We start from the raw sequence: 20979 nt of genomic DNA, 5'->3' as shown, positions 1-20979 counted from the left end.
TCATAGTACATCAGTAACACAATAAGCTGCAGCAGCAGCCACAATACACACATGAAAATCTGCACACACACAAACAAGCAATGCATTATTAAAAGCATGTAAAAAGCATGTGCTTAATCTGTTGTGTGACTTCTTATAGATTAGCATGAATTATCTACAGGGTTCTAATTTATATATGTCAGGATCAACTACATGAGTCAAGTTTTGTAACAATGAAATCCTGTGAGTCTGATTGGCTGATGGTGGCTATTTTGAGTGACCCCTGCTATCAATCCCCTTACAGTTTTACACAGTGCTATACACACAATGAGAGTTTCATATATATGATTGCATGAATGATTTACCCCAGGAGCAGTGTATTTATTCACCACAAATGGTCCGAGCTGGAAGTCACACAGCCTGAGGAAAAGGTTAAATGCAGGACCTGAAAGACACAAGGACAAGAACATCAGCACTGTAAAAACATACACTGAACATTAATTAAAGTGGCACGCTGAATCAATGCAAAAATCAAATCCTGTTTCTGATCTTCCTCAACCGATAAAACGGCTACAGAATAGCATTCAATAAAAATCCACTGAGCAGTGATGAAACAACAAACAATATCATTAATCCAACAAACGGACCAATCAGAAGGCCAGCTTGTCTGCAGGCCATGACGGCAGCGAACACCGTGGAGCGATCTTCAGGGGCTGTGATTCTCGTCAAGAAACCAAAAATAGATGACCCGGCTCCTGTTCCGATTCCTGTCCCAAAAAAAAAATCACTCACAGTCATACATCATTAGACAATTTTACATAACACTCAGCTGATATGAGAAAACTGTGACATCATCAACATAAAACATCTTTGGGTTTGCGCACAAACAAATAATCTTGCACAGCTGCATTTGATCAGAAACACAACAATTTTGCCTTTCAGAATGTAAATGTAGCCCTGTATGTGTATTCGATTTCGATTACAATCATTTTATTTCTGTAAACTCTTTTTGCTTTTCTATCTTTATATTTAGATTTTTTATTTAAAAGGTATTCCTTTAATTCTATGAGGGTCATTCAAGTCAGACCGGGACTTAAAATTTTACAGTTATAAAAATGCATGGCAGTAGTATACACAGTAGTAAAAATCTAGTGTGTCCTTTTATCAATAGGTGGCGCACATGTCCAATCCAGATACCGTTAATCAAATGACTTTTCTTGCGAACGAAGGTGTAAAACCTGCGCATATCTACAGAAGACTTCAAGCACGATACAGTAATGAGACGCTCAGCTGCAGTAAGACATTTGAATGGTGTAACGTCTCAAAGGCCGTACGTCCATGATGGTGGTTTCCTGGTCACGAAGTGAAGCAGGTTGTCCACAGATGATTCAGGCGTACTGACAAATCTTTCTGTGCAAAATCTTTCCAGGCATTAGTTAAACACTGGGATAGGTGTATAAAAGTAGCAGGGGAGTATGTCAAAAAAATAATTGCATTTTCAACTCAACCTCTAAAGTCCCAGTTTTATTTGAATCTTCTTCTTCTTTTGGCTGCTCCCATTAGGGGGCGCCACAGCGGATCATCCGTCTCCATACCCCCCTGTCCTTTACATTTGCCTCTTTCAAACCAACTACCTGCATGTCTTCCCTCACCACATCCATAAACCTCCTCCTTAGCCGTCCACTTTTTCTCCTGCCTGGTGGCTCCATCCTCAGCAACAAAATAAAGAAATTTTTTATACAGTCACAACGTGAAGTGTTGCTCAGTATCTCTTTCACATGCCTGACTTACCAAGCCTTCTTGTATCTGAGTGCTATTGTGGTTTGTGCTTCACCGCCTGGTGTACACTTTACCCTAAACCCCCAACTATGCCCTCCGTTCTGGATTTGTCTGCCTTGGTTGATTAAACCACAAACTTCACTTACTTGCGACTGCATCCTTATATTTGACAATACTATTGTATTCTATTCTTATATTATTCAATTTTATTTATACTTTAAATATTATATATATTTTTTACATTTAATTTTACATCACCGACCAGTTGTTAAAAGCATTATACTGCATGTTTTACTGCATACGGTTGTGTATGTAAGAAACATATTTGTGCATGTAGGCAAAAAAACAAAATGTAATAACAACCGATATGGTTTATTTTCTTTATTTGTGGGGTTTTGAGAATCCACATGGCTCTAAACACAAAATGAATAATATTTGTTATATATTTTGTTTATTAGCCACTACAGTAGTAAGAAATAAAAAGAGGACACTGTTACCTGCAACAAAACGACTGCTCAGCAGCAACCATTTGGAAAATCCTAGAAAATACATGAAATTACCTGAAATATAGAGAGAAACAGAAATAATCAGATTTCTTTTCTTCTGTCAGGTTTTCAGCTTATTACATGAGACAAAATAATAAAATAAAATAAACTGTTTTACCAATGATTTCAAAACAGTTGGCGAAAAGGATGATCTTCTTGGAGCCATGTGTTCTGTCGGACCAGAAACCGAATAAAGGCCCTGAGAGCAGGCCACTAAAACTGAATGCTGACAGACTGAGACCCAGAAAATACGGAGCCGCGTCCAGCGTCTGCAGGAAACGCCAGATTGTGGGTAAAATCACAGCTAATCACAATTAGACAGAGAAAAAGAGAAGTAGAGAGTTTATTTGATATAAGAGACAACAACACATAAGACTGTAGATTTGTGTTATATTATCCTTGTCTGTCTGTTAATTGTGTGTCAGTCAATTTGTCTTTCAGTCATTTAACCTTTCTATCAGTCAGTCGAATCTTAAAGTCAGTCTGTAAATCTTTTGTCCATCTGTCAGACGGTCAAACTTTTTTTTTGTCTGTCAGTCATTTAAACGTTTTGTCTATCTGTCAGTTGGACAAACTTTCTGTCTATTTTTCAGTCAATCAGCTGTTTAACTCTCTTTCATTCAGTCGAACTGTTCATCAACAAGTACATCTATCTGTCAGTCTACAAAACTTTCTGTGCCCCTGTCAGTTGGTCAGTCTCTAAATCTATGTGATGAGGTCTGATCTGTCAGTCAATCAGTCATTCTGCCTTATTGTTCATCTCTACATCTGCTGTTTACTCTGTTTATATGTCTGCCAGTCAGAATGTCTGTGTGTTGGTCCGAGAAAACATCTGAATTTGACACGTCTGCCTTTAGAAAACATCTGTGTAAAGTGTGGTTGCACACATTTTCGCTCATTTTCTCTTAATCTTTGTCTCATTGTTTATTTGTCACAGACTCTTTGTCACAGTTTTAACATACGTTGGTGCTAAACCGACAAAAATAACAATCTATTCTTTTCAGCAGACAAATAAAAAACCATGAGACTGAAAAGACTGAATCGTTCAATTCATGCAGAGAGGGAATGGAGATTTAACAGAGCTAATTTCATTTCTGAGGAATTTATTCTCTCTCTCTCTCTCTCTCTCTCTCTCTCTCTCTCTCTCTCTGTGTGTGTGTGTGTGTGTGTAGAATTAAATCTAGTGGTATATTATTGTTTAAATTTCATCCTTACAGAAAAATAACTATTTCAGCATAGTTGGGGGAAAACATGTAATATATTACATATATAAAATAATATATAAATTATGTTTTAAATAATATTAAATAATAACTACTTAAGATAAGTGCAGACAATACAGAGAAATTAAATGTAAATCTCTGCATTTGTGTTATTTTGTATATGGAAACACTAATGTATGTTTTATGATACTTGTCAGAATCAAGAACACATTGTTTATGATAAAGCCTGTAAATGCTCACCATACTCCACTCCACTCAGCAGGAAAATCAATCCGATTGTAATAAATGTCAGCTTTTTCTTTCTTCCATAATCCATGTCTGCTACTCAAAACTGCTCAATAATATAAACAAATAAGTGGAAGAGAGTTTGAATGTAAACAGCACCGAGTCCATCATAGAGTCCCATTATATCTGTGCTGCTTTCAATCACTACAGACTGATACATGAGTTTAACTCACACTGCTGATTTCACTTCCGTATTCGATTAAGTCCCGCCTCCTGCACAGGGATTGGTTATAAATATCCGCCTCCTAAGCGGTGATTGGCGCCGGCGTTAGATTCGTAAACAAATGCATCGGAAGTCAAATAAAACATTTTTTAAACCATAAAAAAACCCAATCAATTAAAACCACTGATCAATTATTGAAAATTCATGGATCATTTGTTAAACCAATGATCTTTTTTTTTTAAATCATGGATCAGTTTAAAAACCATTGATCAATTGAAAACAAAAAATCATGGATCAATTGTTAAAAACCACTAATCAATATTCTTTTAAATAAATCATGATTTGGTTTTAAAACCATTGATCAAATAAAAGATTATGGTTTCCGTTTTGAAACCATTGATTTTTTATTTTTAATAATGGATCAGTTGTTAAACCATTTATTACTTAAATAATATGGATCAGTTTCAAAACAATTGATTAGACATAATATAATAAGATAGTGGCTCTATCAGAGTCACGATTAGACAGACATTAGACATTTATATAAAGACTGGGATTTTGTATCAAAAAGTGCTGACCAGCCTGTCCTGTGACTCTCATTAAGCCACACACAGTCTCAAATTAAATTAGTTGCTTAGTGCAGTTCACATTAAAAAATAAACTTACATTAGCTACACCTAGAAAGTTTACTTATTTTGTTGGGTTTACACCACTCTTACACTTCTGTCATTCTGTAGTTTTGTGTTTTTTACTTTCTGGAGATTTTACAAACATGGTTTTCTATTAGCATTTTTGCACTTTCACAGGCATCTCTGCCCGTGCTGTACATCTGGTAAAAGATTATTTACTTTCTTCTTACCCAAGTGAACTACAATACAAAACAGTGTAACCCTTTATTATCCTTCCCCTTCCTTATATACACACACACACACACACACACACACACACACACACACACACACACACACGTGCATCTCAATAAACTTCAATATAATTTAAAAAGTTGATTTTTTTATTATTATTCAATACAAAAAAATAAAAATTGTATATTATACAGATTCATCACACACAGACTGGTATATTTCAAGTGTTTATTTCTTTTAATTTTGATTGTGGCTTACAGCTAATAAAAACCCAATTTAGAAAATGTGATTACTTAAGAGCAATAATAATAATAAAAAGAATTAACACAAATGTTGGATTACTGAAAAGTATGACCATGTACAGAACTCGAGACTCAGTCGAGGTTCCCTTTTGCATGAATTACTGCAGCAATACTCCATAGATTCTGAATGGGGTTTAGGTCGGGTAAGTTTGCTGGCAAATTAATACCATGGTCCTTAAACCAGGTATTAGTGCTTTTGGAAGTGTGGGCAGGTGCCAAATCCTGTTGGAAATTAAAATCAGCATTTCCATAAAGCTGGTCAGCAGAGGGCAGCATGAAGTGCTCTAAACCTTCCTGGTAGACGGCTGTGCTGACCTTGGACCTGATGGAACACAGTGAACCAACACCAGCAGATGACATGACTCCCCAAACCACCACTGACTGTACAAACATTACACTGGACCTCAAGCAACTTGGATTCTGTACCTCTCCTCTCTTCCTCCAGACTCTGGGGCTTTGAGTTTCAACATTTTCTTTCATCTTTCCACTGAGCAACAGTCCAGTCCTTTTTGTCCTTTGTCCAGGTAAGACACCTCTGACGTTGTCTCTGGTTCAGGAGTGGCTTGACACAAGGAATGTGTCAGTTGTATCCCATGGATACGTCTGTACGTGGAGGCTCTTGAAGCACTGACTCCAGCTGCAAACCACTCTTTGTGAATCTCCTCAAATTCTTGAATGGTCTTCATTTCACCTTTTACCACATGATTTCCTTCCATTCAACTTTCCATTAATGTGCTTGGATACAGCACTCTGTGAACAGCAGCTTCTTTAGCGATGAATATTTGCATCTTACCCTTCATGTACAGGGTGTCAATTATCTAATTTTGGCCAACTGTCAGCCATCTTCCTCCATGATTGTTTACCTGCACCAGACTGGGACACCATTTAAAGGCCCAGGAAACCTTTGCAGGTGTTTTGAGTTAATTAGCTGATTAGAGTGTGGCACCACGAGTCACCAATATAGAGTTTTTTCACCTTATTCTAATTTTAGGATTTGTATCACGATGCATCGTTTTTAACATATTTGCATCGGTAGAAAACGGTTTACTTAAATATAATAATTAGTGGAAGTGCTATACTTTTATTATTTAGAAAGTGACCAATATTTTATATGTGGATTGATTTCTCTTTGCTAAACTGTTTCTCAAGCGCTTTCTCTCGGCATCACTGCTGCTATGGGAATATGAAGTATCACAGCACTATGGAGACCAAGGCATGTCCTGAGAATCACATGGAATATAGATTAACATGGCAGAGGTAGAGCTGCATCAGCAAAATAACCCTGAAAGAATGTCTGGTTTTGATCAATCTTTTTTTTAATGTTGCATTAAACCAAACATTATATTAAGATTAAAGTTGCCTCTTATTTGATTTCATATTATTTAAAAATAAATCAATGAAAAAATTAAAATTCACCTAACTAATGCATTTTTCTAGTTCAGTGAAACTTGTTCAATTAGAAATAATCCAGTTTGTTGTACAATAAAGTTCAGAGGCTTTAATACACCTACTCCAGAGGGGGTGTAAACTTTTGCACAGACAGATGTTTGGTTTGTAAAAGCACATGTATTAAATATTTGTGGCTAAGGGTGCACAAACTTTTGCATCCAGCTTTACAACATGTCTGGATGTCATGTACCAAGTAAAAATGAAAGAAAAAGAAAAAAGACTCATGAATGTGTATATATAAAAGAGTTTTATTTACATAATCATCACTTTTTCGGTCGGCTTTTCCCCCAGTCTTCCAGAAGCGCAACACACACACACACACACACACGCGCACAGGCACACACAGCTGGGTTAGAAAGCAAGTTTCTTCATGAGCAGGTAAACTCTGGAATCCACTTCAAAGCCGTGCAGGTTGTTGGCGTCACCCTGAAGTCTCATCAGCAGACCACCGTACGACACGTACGCAGAGCTGAAGCACGGGAAAAGGAGAAACTCCTCGTTTATTTCAGCATCAATATGTTCTATGCATACTCAATATCTAAAGTACATTTTACACCAAAATATTGAACATTCAGTTCAATTAAATGGTTTTTGTATAGTGCATTTAACAATAGATATTGTCCCTAAGCAGATCTTTTTTAGAAGTAAATATTTCTCGCTCTCCGGTGTTCGTATTGTTGTTATGATTTATAATCACACTTTTAATGGCACCCGGATGAGGATGGGTTTCCTTTTTGAGTCTAGTTCCTCTGAAGGTTTTTACCTCATACCATCTAAGGGAGTTTTTATTACATTTTTACATTCTGTAAAGCTGCTTTTGTGACAATGTTTATTGTATAAACTTGAAAAGTAAATCGATTACAAATATAACTTTTACATTTATTAATCAGTGTATAAAAGTGTAGCCCAATGGCAAGAAAAAACTCCCTGTGATGGAATGTGGAAGAAACCTTGAGAGGAACCCAGGCTCATCTGGGTGGCACCAAATGTCCATTTATTATAGTTTGATAATTCTGACATTATCAATTGTTTATTGATGGATGCTAGAATGCAAAAACTGTTCACGGCTACTGTGCCAGTGGAGCAGTTCAAATCCATCTTAATGTTTCTTAAGTAACTTCATGGATCTTTAGACTGATCATGTAGAAGCATCCTCAGCCCCAGCGAGTGGTCTCCAATTGAAAACAATGGCATAAAAAATATGAAACACACACACACACACACACACGCACACGCACACATACATGATACAGCACCCCTGGCGCACCCCTGGTGGTTAAGGACCTTGCTCAGGGGCCCCAAGAGTGGCAACTTGGCGATACCGGGGTTTGAACCCCGTCCTCCGATCAGTTACCCAGAGCTTTAATCACTGAGCTCCCCCCTGCCCCACTTCTTAACCAACTCAAAACTACAGCACAAGTGTACAGATTGTTAAGCAGCGTTAGCACGCTAATCACACTCACAGTCGCGTCGCGGCTTCTGTCGACGTCTCGTCTCCCTCGATCTTATACACTTTACCGTACATCACGTAATCAAACTGATCCGCCCTGAAAGGAGTAAAAATACACAAAAGACAGTGTGTTCAATAGGGTTGAGGTCAGAGCTCTATAGCAGATCTTCCACTCCATCCCATGTAAAGCAGATCTCTATGGAGCTGGTTTTGTGCACAGGGGGATCATCATGCTGGACACGTTTGGGTCTCCCAGCTCAAGTGAAGGGACAATTTTATGGCACAGTATTCAGACACACATGTATGGCTTAAAAAGTCAGGTGTCCAAATACTTTTGTCCATATAGTGGCTCTAAAACACTAAACTAAAACAGTGGCATTACAAACGAATTGAAAAAAATCAATCATGACAGAAGCTTTCGAAAAACTATTTATAGTGATAAAATGCAAAAAAATGAACAAATAGAATTACTAGGGCTTTAAGCAATCTAATAAAATATTTTATCGCGATTAAATATGAGTTAATCGTGATTAATCGCACATTTTTATATGTTCTAAATGTACTTTAAATTAATACTTTTCAAGTTTTTAATACACTAATCAACATGGGCATGGACAAATATTGATGATTTATGCAAAATATGTGTTTATTATTAGTGGAACGAAACTCAATATAGAGCATAAAAACTAAACATTTTATAAATGTTTGAAAGTAATTATGCCGTTTTTTAAATTATGTAAATCATCAGGACACCAAAAGGAAATTTTGCTATATTTCCACACGGACGGTTTTAAATGCCGGACGTGTGCACCATGGTGGATTTTGGTGTTTATTTGAGATTTGGCGAAAAACAAATGTTTCATGATTAAAAATTATTTTTGAAGTTTCATTTTTTTTTAATATCTACAGCAAAGGTTTTAATTTTGCCTTTTTATATTTATTTCTGTAAATGTTTAATAAAAATGGTTAAACAGAAATAAGCGCTGCATTAAGCGCACGTTAATAAAATGAGTGCCGTTAAAATGTATTTGCCTCAATGCGCTACTAACGTTATAGTATCAGCCCTATTTAATACTAATGCAATACTCAAAAAAGAAAGTTTTTTGTTTATCAATTCATAGTTTTTGTATTATAATTGTATTCAATTGTTTTTCATTGTTTCAATTCAGAATTTGATTCATTTATTATAATAATGTCATTCATACAATATACAGAAAAGATGGAAAATATATAAGTACGGTAACTAATAAAAACTAGTTACAACCTACAGGAAAAAATAAAAAAAAACAACAACAAAAAAAAAAAAGTCAGCTGAATGGTTCAGGGTTGCCAGACAGAAAGCAGGCTCCAGAACATGATTTAAAACCATTCAAAACTGCTACACTACAGGACAGACCAGGGATTATGATCAATCTGGCAACCAAGTGAACAGATAAAGGAATTAGAGTTTTGGGTTTGGAGGTACCAGGTTCATCAAGGTGTGTGTGTGTGTGTGTGTGTGTGTGTGTGTGAGATCTACAAACAAATAGTGGATGTTAGTGTCACCTGGACGGTCGGTCATCTGTGGGGTTGTACTCTCCATCGTCTGGTGTTCCATCCTCATAGAGCGTGCTGGCAATCACCAGTCTGAACTTATCTCCTGAAAATTGCCATCACCACACCATTACATCCAGATGTTTTACTACAGCTGTGCATGCCATACATTACATGACAAAAACGCAACAATCCTGATTTAGAGTGAATAATTGCATAATATGTAGCAGTGTGTATATGGTACGGTTGTATACCATGCCCTTGAGGAATTCCTGTGTAATTGCATACAGTTGTGTGTATGTGATACTTCTGAATAGAACACAGATGTGTGTATGGAGTCTTTGTGTGTGTGGCCCTCTCATCCTGGAGACTTAGTAGTCAAGTTGTGTGTATTGAGGGTTTCTGCAGGTTTCACAAAGTCAAATTGATGCATTTCTTTAAGAATTTTAAGACCTTTTTAAGACCGTAAGGGAGACAATTAAGGTTAATATTACAACATCATACACACAAATCTGTAAGCGACTAGCATTAGCCAAACCCTAAATGATGTGTTTAAACCAAGTATAGCTGAACCTGCACTTCCCCCATAGTTAAAAAATGCAATCCGTTTTACGCCTGTGGTACAATCCAAGACAGAGTTGCTCCAAGAACAGAAAGCTGATTGGCTGTTACAAGATGATCTCATTTGTAGTCGTAATTATATTTAAGTGTGTGTGTGTATATATATAATTAAAAGTAAGACTTTTAAACCTGTTTAAACCATTTAAGACCTGAAACAGCTCATTTAAGATCTGTGTATGGTCCAGACGTGTTCTCTGTGTAGAACTCACCAAGATCGACGGGGTAAATCTGAGTGTTCACGTCCAGGATCAGGTCCATTTTAAACGACTCGCTCTCACAGTGAAGACGAGACACTGCAAGAAAAATGCGCACACACACACACACACACACACACACAGCATTAGTAGTATAAATGGGACAAGACTGTAACTCTATTCGTGTTCTCTATATAATGATTTTGAGCCAGAATCCTGTTCTTCACCTCTGTCGAACTTCTTTCCATCAGGATCAATATCTTTCACATCAAAAATATCCTCAAACAAGATCCCAGCCATGTTTCTGCTGATTTACAGTCCAATAACAGTGACAAATTCTCCTGACAGAGCAAAAACAAAAATCATAAAGCATTAGTTTTTGGAATAGTTTACAAATGAATTGTGGCAAATTGGAAATAAATGATCTGGAGGAAGTCTGATCTGTTATTTCTCTCTAATGCAGCTACTGTAAACGCAGGAAATATAGACGGGGGTTTTGCTTAATAGATATATTCTGTATTGTCACTGTACAGGGTACAACAACATACATTTTTGTATGTAAGTATTGAAAATGTAAACATGAGTGATCCGTTAAAATATTAAGATGTTGCACATTTAAAGTCTTTATACAGATTGTGATTGGGAATAAATAAAGTTTTTTAAACGTGTGTGTGGTGCAAATAGTTTCCAATATAATAATATATTGCTTTTTACCATGTAAATAAACAATCCCTTTGAGTCTTTTTAATCTATAAGTTTATATATTAGATTCCGGACAAAAACAAAACCCCCAAAACTTTTTTTTTTTTTTTCATTTCATACAGTGACTGTTAGCACACTAGCATGTTAATCCTGTTCATTACTCAATCGTTTTCAATCACTTACTTTTTCCAGCAAAACCTGATCCGCTATCTGTACATATATAAATATATATGTCAAATATACGTACGATAAATTATAAAACTGCACTTAAAGCAAAATAAAAAAGATCTATCATCCGATCCTCCACAAAACAGTACTCATTCATCCACCGCGCTGAATCAACGTGCTTTCGCGTTTCCGCTTTTACAATTACTTCCGGAGCAGCAAAAAATAAATAAAAGAACAAATGCACGAATAAAAGAAATTTGCTTATTCGTAACCTCTATTCAATTACATCCTGCTTTAACGTTTCACATGAACGACCGTGTTTGTCTGTTTGACATTATTTATTTATTTTACTACATTTTACACTGTAATCACTCGAACTACAAAATAAAACCATGACATATTTACGACACTTTAGCCCAACATACGGCTGTTCCTCCGCGTTGCTAGGGGTATTTGCTAAGCGTCTTGCTTGTTGTTACTATGACTACCAGCCTCGAAGGCGTCTGTTATGATGCTATATTAGCGTGTAGTTAATTTTGCGTGGCTTTTTTTATATATAAAATGTGATAATTGTTTTTATTGTAGAAACTCGGGTGGAAATGAGCATTCGAGCTGCGTGAATAAGGTAAGGCAGTCAACTGTTTTGCGGTCCACCTAGCTAGCTAATTATAGGATTCATTTACATTTACATCTCCATTTGCGGCATTTAGCAGACGCTTACACACTTATAAATGTATTTAAATGCATCAAAACATATTCTCATGCCCTAAAAAGTATATATTTTGTTTTATAAATGAAAGAAAGCTGGTAGAAATCTCCTCCTATAGACTGGAATAACTGGTGTTAGTAGTTGGGATAATAAGCTTGGCCTCGACTAGCAGCAATGAGTAGTTTTTCCAGTCCGGAAATATCCGAAGATTATGAATAATGCTCAGAATGTACAGCTTCAAGTCACAACGTGTGGCCTAATGTAAGAATTAATTCCAATAAACCACCATTAAAAATCATACAAAATACATGCTTTTGTAAACCGTGTTATTTGCGTCGCACGCCAAAGAGTCGACTCTTTGGTTTGACTCCTTCAGGTTGGGAACCGACTCTTAAATACAAGATCGTTTGTTTATTTTTCCACTGATGTTGCAGATGTAATTTATAATAAATTTATTAGTTTATATTCACTAACTGCATAAATATTTTAACAACAAAAAAACTGTTTTTATGGTCTGAGCCGTCTGTTTGAGTGAGTCGTGATCAGTGGCGTCTGTTAGCATAATGACAAAATAATAAGTCTATAAAATAATAGTCATAATGAGGCACAGGCACAACATCCATACGTTTAATGCAAGTATGCTTGCTGCTTTGTAAAATGCATGTTATAAATTAGAACATTTCTATGTAAAATGCAACCTACATTTGTGTATTCATTGAATTTTGAGAACTTGTTTGTTTGCTTGTTTGTTTGTATTTTGTTCGTTTTTTTTTGGCTTGACAAAAGATTTAAAAACAAAAAAATAAAGCAAGTGAGAACGATATATACCGTATTTTCCGGACTATAAGCCGCTACTTTTTTCCCATGCTTTGAACCCCGCGGTTTAAACAATGAAGCGGCTAATTTATGGATTTTTCCTGGGTTTTTCCCGGTTTCACAAACTTCAAGCCAAAAACCTGAGCCCCATAACATTAGACCGATAAAATTGCCGAACGGGTTCAGGTGAAACAATGAAACTCTATATAAAATCAGATGCGCTCCCACTGAAGCATGGCCTCTTAGGACTTCCGTACAAATCAGATTAACTTGATCTTAATTGTATAAGTGATTATTATTTACATTCATGTCACAATTCGAGCTCATGTGTTTATCAGATTTGGAATCCATGAGTTCCAGAAGCCCTACAGAGATGGGGGATGCCTTAGCGAATGAGGCAGATCTCCTACTGATGATCAGAGAAGTAGGTTTATACACTATAAATAAATGTTTTTTTTTTCCTAAATCACCTATCAGAATATTATCTTGATGTATTTGCAATAATAAGCAAGAAATTGTCCAGGAGGAGACATTTATATCCAATGAAAGCATTTGTAATCTTTAGTACCTGAAGTTCTGTGAACTGGAGGAAACAGTGAAGATCTTTGAGAGGGAATGCAAGAGCAAAGGAAAGTCTGTGCGGAAAACGCGCAGTTTCTCTGAAGACCTCAAAACCGTACCCATACAGGTAATAGCGATCACGTTACTTTTACTGTTGTTTTTACTGCCAATTCATCAGATAACAGACGCTGACTAAGCAGTGGCCTTCTTTTGTCTCTGATTCAAAACATCAGTTTTTCGGGGAGAAAATACGAGCGGTCGGCACGGCACAGCAGATTCCCCTTAGAGACTTCATTGTTTTAGTAAACGCGTTCTAAAAACGATGTTGTTTGCATCTGTAGAAAGATCTGCTCAGCTCGTTTGATGATGGAGAGATGACGGTTTTCTTCGAGCTGTGGACAGAACATGTTCCAGCACACGTCCGTGACAGCGACACCACGGTACAGAAACTGGAATTCTACCTGCACATTTACTTCACCATCTATCCACTGAAGAACTCTGTTGGAAAGCAGGTACACACTATATAAAAAATAAAAAAAGTCTTTATTGACATGGTAATAATTGACATTATGGTAAACAGAATATTCTATTACAAAGAGATATTTCATTATACTGTACTGTTTCTATAAATATACATTTTTACATATCTAGACTATATATTTAATGTAAAGAATGTGTTTAGTGATTTAGGTGTTTTAGCCAAACTGCCACTACTTTTTACTTCCTCATAGTTTTCAAACATCAGCCCAGTTTGATAGAATTTTTTTATTCAGTGAAAAAGAAAAATATTTTTGTTTATCCATGTAGAGTAAAATGGAAAGTTCTAGAATGTTGGCGAAACAACTGGATTTTAACTGTTCTGTTGGTCGATGTTACCGCTTTACCTGACTGTTACAAAGATTTGACACTGGTGCCTCCTTCCACTAATGACAAATCATCAAAAATCTGTTTATAATAGAGGTGCCCAAACTAAATAAACAGAAAACATTACTCTGTAATTTGCATATCTAATGCAGCTTTTCAAAGTTTTCAAGTTCAATTGAACTTGTAAATAGAATCAGAATACTGATTCTCAAATCCTTTGCCCTTAGGTGCCAAATTTGTATGGTCCTGTGAACAGACAAAAACATGATCATGATAAATAGGACATGTGGCTTTGCATTGTTAAGCAACGTACAGCTGTTATCACTTAGGGTGTACTCACTTTTGTTGCCAGCAATTTAGACAATGATGGGTGTATTTTGAGTTATTTTAAAAGGACAGTAAATCTATACTGCTATACAAGCTGCACATTGACTACTCAAAAATATCTCATTTCTATAATATTGTCTATTGAGAAGATAGAAAAGATGGTTGCTGAAATATGAGGGGTGTTCTCATATTATTAAATATTAAATATGGCATTCCTGGCCAAATACAAAGTCATCACAGGCCAACTCTGGCATGCAGGCTCTAGTTTAAGCTTTTACTATAAAAAAAAATTTGTGCATAGCTTGGCTCTTTCTTTTTTTATTGATGCTTAAAACTGCAATAATGATTAATGGTCACATGACATGTTAAACCAGCTGTATGCATTCTTGAAATGTTGTCGTATTCTCTGAAGGATAAAGCCAGGTTCGCTGAGCGGATCACTCATTTTAAACACTTCTTGGAGACGAGAGGAGCGGCGCTGAGCCAAACCACAGAGTTCCTGTCATATTACGCTCTGCCATTCGTTCCCAATCCTGCTTCACATCCGTCCTTCAAGGAGCTCTTTCAGGTGATCACCATCTCCCCCGGCTACACTACCTCACTTACACCTTGATCAGCACACTTTATATGTTCACTTATATCTTTAGAACACACTTAATTTATGTCAAATCCTAGGTTTTATTCACATTAGTAATAAAAAAATCCTTTTTTTGTTTGGACCAATCACAAATAACTTTATGATGATTTAGGGAGCAGGGAGATGAGTTCTAGTTGTTTCTCTGCTGTATTTCATCTACATAATGCTATATAATTGAACTAGGTATGATATGAGATAATAGCTAACTGTTATATGTACTGCCCTTTGTATCCAGTAATGAGTCATTAAGTCTGTGTAATTATTATGTATGTATGAACTGTGTAGTTCTTATAATACAAAGCATAACAACATATACAAACTTGGCATTGTCAGTACATTTGTAAAGCTTGTTTTCAATGTGTGTGTGCTCGCCTTTGATTTCAGGACTCCTGGACTCTAGATTTAAGAAAAAAGCTTGAAAAGGTTTTGACCTTGACCCTGAAAGCGTCCACTACACCGAGGCTGCTCACACTATACGTATCCTTTCTTTTCACTGATCACATGACTGACAATATCATTTTTCGTTCCATGTTGGTAAAATTCCCAACAAAATAATATGAGAAATGCTGCTTGATGGTCTTTTGCTATCAACCATAAAAGATTGATTAAACTTTGTCATTGTGCAGAGTACAAGTACAAGGCCAGTGAAATGGAGATTGAACCTAACCAATAGTGCAAATAGCAATGTATGCAAATAAATAAATCAATGTTTACTTAATATATACTTAGGTATTTCGGTGGTATCAAAACGTTTCAAGGCTAGTTTTATAACACGCCAACAGATTTGTGCTTTGTGTCAGCACAAAGTTTCTCGCTCAGTCACGGGGAGCACTGACCTTCATGACTCAGCTTGCCTAAAAACATTGTCCTGTGTACATCGGAAGCTGTGCAACTGGTGTTGTTCTGTCCACGTTCGTTACCACAGCAGCGATTTATCCTGATGGACAGCAAGTTACAACAAAGAGCAAAAGTGAAATTCTGCATGGACCGCCTATAGTGAGTTCTACTGACCGGTTTTTAAGGCACCTGTGGGAGGACATTCTGTGAAAAGAACAGAGCTAGAACAGAGCTTGTCTCGAAACATTTTGATACCACCTTATATACTGCATATGTGTGTGTGTGTATATATATATATATATATATATATATATATATATATATATATATATATATATATATATATATATATATATAGCGTTACAAATTTGTCCTGGGTGGGTATTTCAAAAAGTTGTGTATAGTTATAGCAGCTATGTTGCGCTATAATACTATAGATAAATGTGTCAAAAAAAATAAACAATTTGGTAAAATTTGAAGCTTGAAAAGGCTCTAAGATAATCCGGATGGGAATCTAGGCCATGGGCTAAAACACACACAGGCAGACGTGTAATGTGGTCAGATAAGAGGCAAATAAGCGCATTTACTCTCCTGGCAAAAGCACAAGAGTAAACCTGAGACGATTCAGTTCATTTACAAAACATTTCGCCACAAACTGATTTGATAATGCACAGTATAAAAAAAGTAATAGGAGTAGAACAGTAAATGTTTGTTTCATATACGGTATAGATTCCAGTTCAATTTCGTCTCATTTGTAAAGCACTTTTAACAATGGACATTGTCTCAAAGCAGCTTTACTGGGATATCAAATCTATATAGTGCCTGATATGGTATGAGGAGGAAACTACTTTACTTTAACTTGATTAAAAAGTATAGTCAGTACTTCAACTTCTACCAGAGTATTTTAAAACACGAGTATCTGTACTTCTACTTAAGTTAAGAATGTGTGTACTTTTGCCACCTCTGGTAGTATATTATATATATAGTATAATAGTACATTATGTTCAAATTAAACCATTAATTAAACATTTGTAATAGTTCAGTGTACCAGATCTATTTTCAGAATCAGCAGAATTTTTTTATTTATTTATATATATACTTTGCTTGTAGTAATTAATGTATCATTATGGAGAATTGAATAGTTTTGATCAAATGTTATAAATCTGTTGCTTCCTGAACTTTATCTCAACAGCGAGAGAGTACAACCAGCAACAGAGGTAATCATTTATATACTCCTTATTTAAAACATATTCTCAGATATGCAGCTTTATTTAAAGTGTGATATTTAAATGCAGTGTAATATTGTATATAATTATTATTCTACATACTTGGTGCAATAGATTGTTTTACAATGACCATTGCTGTAGTACTGACACTGATCACTAGGTGGCATTAGCGCACAGCTCCAACTCTGGCTAATTTTATGCTGGAGCTGGTCTAATATTTTAATACAAAGATCAGCTTAGTTTTGCTATGTGTTTTTGAAATGGATTAATTTAATATATCAGATTTAAATAACTGTCAATTCTGCTTTTTATTAGCTATATTGCTTAAAAGAAATGTGTGTGCATGCGTGCAGAGGATGCGGAGCAGCTATCTGAAGCACAGAAGCAGGTTTCAGCATACATGAAGAAGTTCAGTAAGATCCAGGCTGATTATCACAACCTCATCAGCGTGACTGCTGAACTGGTGGACTCAATCGAGGCTACAGTCAATGGGAAAATGGCAAGAAATATATATTTATTTATTTTGTTAGTTTGTTTCGTAATGAACCTGTAATGATTTCGCAAACATAATGTTGCGCAACATTAGTTGGAAATGCACATAGATAAGATTCCTCTCCAGGAAGCACTCTGACAATTTTTATAGCAGAAATGTATGGCATCAATAAAATGCAAATTAAATAAAATAAATTTAAAATTTGAAATGTTCATCTAGATTCAACATCTTGAAATGACTGGATTCACACTGATAATCCACACGAATTATTAGGCAGTTAATGTTTTACTATTAATATATGAAAAAAATATTTTACGGGTTAAATAACACACACATACACAAATGCTTTATGCTTAAATGTCGTTTTACTGCATTTCCTACTCTGTATGTATGTGACAAATAAAATTTGAACTTGAACACGAACACACACATTCTCAAAGTCTAATTTTGTTTTCTCGTTAACTAGATTTCCCCTGAGTATCTGCAGAGTGTGTGTGTGCGCCTGTTCAGTGGACACATGAGCCAGAGTGTCGCTGAAAGCATCGATTTTACACGGCCTGGAACAGTGAGTCTCTCACACACACACACACACACACACACACACACACACACACACACACAAACAAGTGTAAATGATTTATATCTTTTATATTATATTTCCAAAAGTATTGGGACACCTGACCTTTCCTGCTACAGTATATGTGGTTCTTTTCCAAACTGTTACCACAAAACTGGAGACACTCAATTATACAGGACGTCTTTAGATGCGCTCTAATAAAATGTATCATTCACTTGAAATTGGAAACTCAAACCTGTTCCAGCATGGTGATGCCCCTGTGCACAAAGCGAGCTCCTTAAAGATCTGGTCTACATGCTTTGGAGAGGAAGATCTTGAGTGGCCTGCTATAGAGCTCTGATCTCATCCCTACTGAACACCTTTGGGACGAATTGAAACGCTGACTGCACCCTCACCTACATCAGTACCTGCCTTTTGTAATACCCTTGTGGCTGATGAACACAAATATACTGTATATAAGCACACTCCAAAATCTAGTGGAACATCTTCCCAGAAGAGTGGAAGAAATAATAAGAGGAAATTGGGACTCAATATGGAATGCGATGCTCAAAAATCACATACCAAACTTATGACCAGGTGACCCAAGTTTTGGAAATATAGTATATATATGTATACACATACACAGATGGTACACGAATTACGATGGTTCGACTTTTCGAACTTACAATAAAAATAACGATATGACAAAACGGTACTAATATATTAAGATGCACTCAGCAGGCAAAGGAACCATAGGCTCCGCCCTCCACTCGCAACTTGGTGGTGGTCTGTTTGATATATTATATTATTTACATGTATTATAGTATTTTTAATAGCTGTAAATAGCTGATACGTGTTAATTTACACCAGAAATACAGATACAAACCAATACACACTTTGACTAGTTGCTATCTCAACATCGCAGTAATTCAATATCAACTACTCGTTCAATAATACACACTTATCCCTGAACTGATCCAGTTGACACAGGAATGTGAAATGTGAAAGACATGGCAGTTGTAGAGGTGCCTGCTATAAATTTTAGTTTCAGACAGAGGTTTAACACATTAAAACATAAAGTATGGAACATGTAACGTTCGAAAAATACACACAGCATTAATAATGGGTGGAAAAGAAGCAGATGAATAATAGTGGTGTGTACTGTAACGTTTAATTCTGTTTGTTCTGCGTAGTGTTTCCTCAACCACTTCTTCCTGTGTATGTGTGTGTGTGTGTTTGTGAAGGGATATTACTCTATGACTCCTTATGATGATGGATATGTAAGTTTCTGGTGTATCTCCATATCTTTTCCTTCGTCCTCTTCCCCTTGTTCATCGTTCTTGTCACTCGGCTCCTGATCCTTTTTGTTGGTCCTCTTGTCCTTTAACTTTTCTCCGGCTTTCCTATGTTTCTGTGACATGAATGTCTGTGTGCAGTGTAAGACTGCTTGTCTTTGTCTTTGTCCTGTGGAAGCCCAGTGGGAATAGTAATGTATTATTTACCATTTAACCTGTTCTAACACTTCTCCTCCTCCTCCTCCTCCTCCTTCATCTCCACTACTACCACTACCTCCTTTCTGCTCTCATGTTCTTTGTTCACGTCATTTTATTAGCAGGAGCTTAGTGCTGTGTGACACTTTTAAATAAAAGTATTTGAAAGTACTTTAAAATTAAAATTACATAAAAAATTGACTCAAATGAAATAAAAAAACACTTAAAAAAACGTATTAATCTGTTTTAAGGGTATAAATCCTATTCTTATAGATGGATAGATGGATAGATGGATGGACAGATTTGCTGTTATAATAACCTCCACTCTTCTGGGAAGATGTTTCACTAGATTTTGGAGTGTGCTTCTGGAGATTTGTGAGCATTCATCCACAAGGGTGTTAGTAAAGTCAGGTACTGATGTAGGTGAGGTGGGGGGACCTGGAGTGCAGTCAGCATTCCAGTTCATCCCCGGAGGTGTTCATACTTCAATATATGTAAACCATTTCTTCATGGAGATGACTTTGTGCACAGGGGGACTGGAACATGTTTAGGTCTACTAGTTCAAGTAAAGAGCAATGTAATACTACAGCATCCATTGATGCACCATACAGTTGTGTGTCAACTTTGAGGTAACAGTTTGAGGAAGAACCAGATTTCGTTTTTAAAGAAAAGGGAATAATGTTATTATTTTGATTTAGAATTCTTTCTTTTTTAATTATTTCACTATCTAAAAATTATTATATAAAATATATAAACAAAATTTTTTTTAATAAATGTTCCATGAATGAATGTACAATGTCTATTTAATATTAGACTGCTATACACTTAACCCTAAGTTTCCTTTGTTGTTTCATTTCTTTGATATAATGATCATTTTCTGTAAAGCATTATACTATTTATATTCGAGAAAACGTTTGTAAAGAACAATATGATAAGGGCGTCTGCTAAATGTAAAATTACTGGATCAAAATAGTTTTAAGTTAAATTGCTAAATACAATAAGTGTGTATCCTGTATGAAGTTTGCGTCGAGGTGTAAAAACAGTGCGAGCAACGTTCTGTGATCTGGCAGTGAAACAGGAGATGTGACGCAGATTGGTGAATGGCGCCTCATTCGTACCCATTTCATTTTATTATGTTTGATCAGACGTCAAGCTTTTCATAATATCAAGTTTAATGTCACACACCTTACACACAGAGGACAAACAT

General features: G+C 36.0%; 3 protein-coding genes across 9 annotated transcripts in view; 1 reads left to right on the top strand and 2 right to left on the bottom strand.

Annotated features, from left to right (window-relative positions):
- The window catches only part of mfsd8l1 (major facilitator superfamily domain containing 8-like 1), a 22934-nt gene extending 18942 nt beyond the window's left edge, over window positions 1–3992 (bottom strand). For 6 of the 7 annotated variants that reach the window (XR_006927023.1, XM_046858420.1, XM_046858421.1 and 3 more), the window contains exons 1-6: window positions 3767–3992; window positions 2422–2607; window positions 2256–2318; window positions 627–746; window positions 345–424; window positions 1–59 (exon numbers count right to left, since the gene is read on the bottom strand). The exon at window positions 1–59 is cut by the window's left edge and continues 212 nt beyond it. Coding sequence is in view for 6 of the 7 variants with exons in the window: in XM_046858420.1 (XP_046714376.1) it covers window positions 1–59; window positions 345–424; window positions 627–746; window positions 2256–2318; window positions 2422–2607; window positions 3767–3842 (584 nt within the window). In the remaining variant the exon portion in view is untranslated. The remainder of the gene's footprint in view (window positions 60–344; window positions 425–626; window positions 747–2255; window positions 2319–2421; window positions 2608–3766) is intronic. The other variant, XM_046858423.1, reaches the window with a different exon arrangement.
- Window positions 3993–6818: 2826 nt separating this feature from the next.
- On the bottom strand, window positions 6819–11418 carry polr2h (RNA polymerase II, I and III subunit H). The gene is made up of 6 exons (XM_046857962.1): window positions 11272–11418; window positions 10614–10727; window positions 10402–10485; window positions 9584–9677; window positions 8052–8135; window positions 6819–7057 (listed from the first exon to the last, which is right to left on the bottom strand). The coding sequence occupies exons 2-6, from the start codon at window positions 10684–10686 to the stop codon at window positions 6940–6942; spliced, it is 453 nt and encodes a 150-aa protein (XP_046713918.1). The 5' UTR covers window positions 10687–10727; window positions 11272–11418; the 3' UTR covers window positions 6819–6939.
- Window positions 11419–11576: 158 nt separating this feature from the next.
- LOC124391406 (lisH domain-containing protein ARMC9) overlaps window positions 11577–20979 on the top strand; it is a 39487-nt gene continuing 30084 nt past the window's right edge. Inside the window, exons 1-9 of the mRNA XM_046857963.1 lie at window positions 11577–11881; window positions 13120–13205; window positions 13347–13469; window positions 13684–13854; window positions 14946–15101; window positions 15555–15647; window positions 17200–17224; window positions 17587–17732; window positions 18193–18291. Of these exons, the coding sequence (XP_046713919.1) occupies window positions 13131–13205; window positions 13347–13469; window positions 13684–13854; window positions 14946–15101; window positions 15555–15647; window positions 17200–17224; window positions 17587–17732; window positions 18193–18291 (888 nt within the window). The 5' untranslated portion in view covers window positions 11577–11881; window positions 13120–13130. The remainder of the gene's footprint in view (window positions 11882–13119; window positions 13206–13346; window positions 13470–13683; window positions 13855–14945; window positions 15102–15554; window positions 15648–17199; window positions 17225–17586; window positions 17733–18192; window positions 18292–20979) is intronic.

Source organism: Silurus meridionalis, chromosome 9, assembly GCF_014805685.1.
Source record: "Silurus meridionalis isolate SWU-2019-XX chromosome 9, ASM1480568v1, whole genome shotgun sequence".
NCBI lineage: Eukaryota > Metazoa > Chordata > Actinopteri > Siluriformes > Siluridae > Silurus > Silurus meridionalis.
The sequence above is the reverse complement of the archived record's forward strand: the minus strand, read 5'-3'. Positions and strand labels throughout refer to the sequence as shown.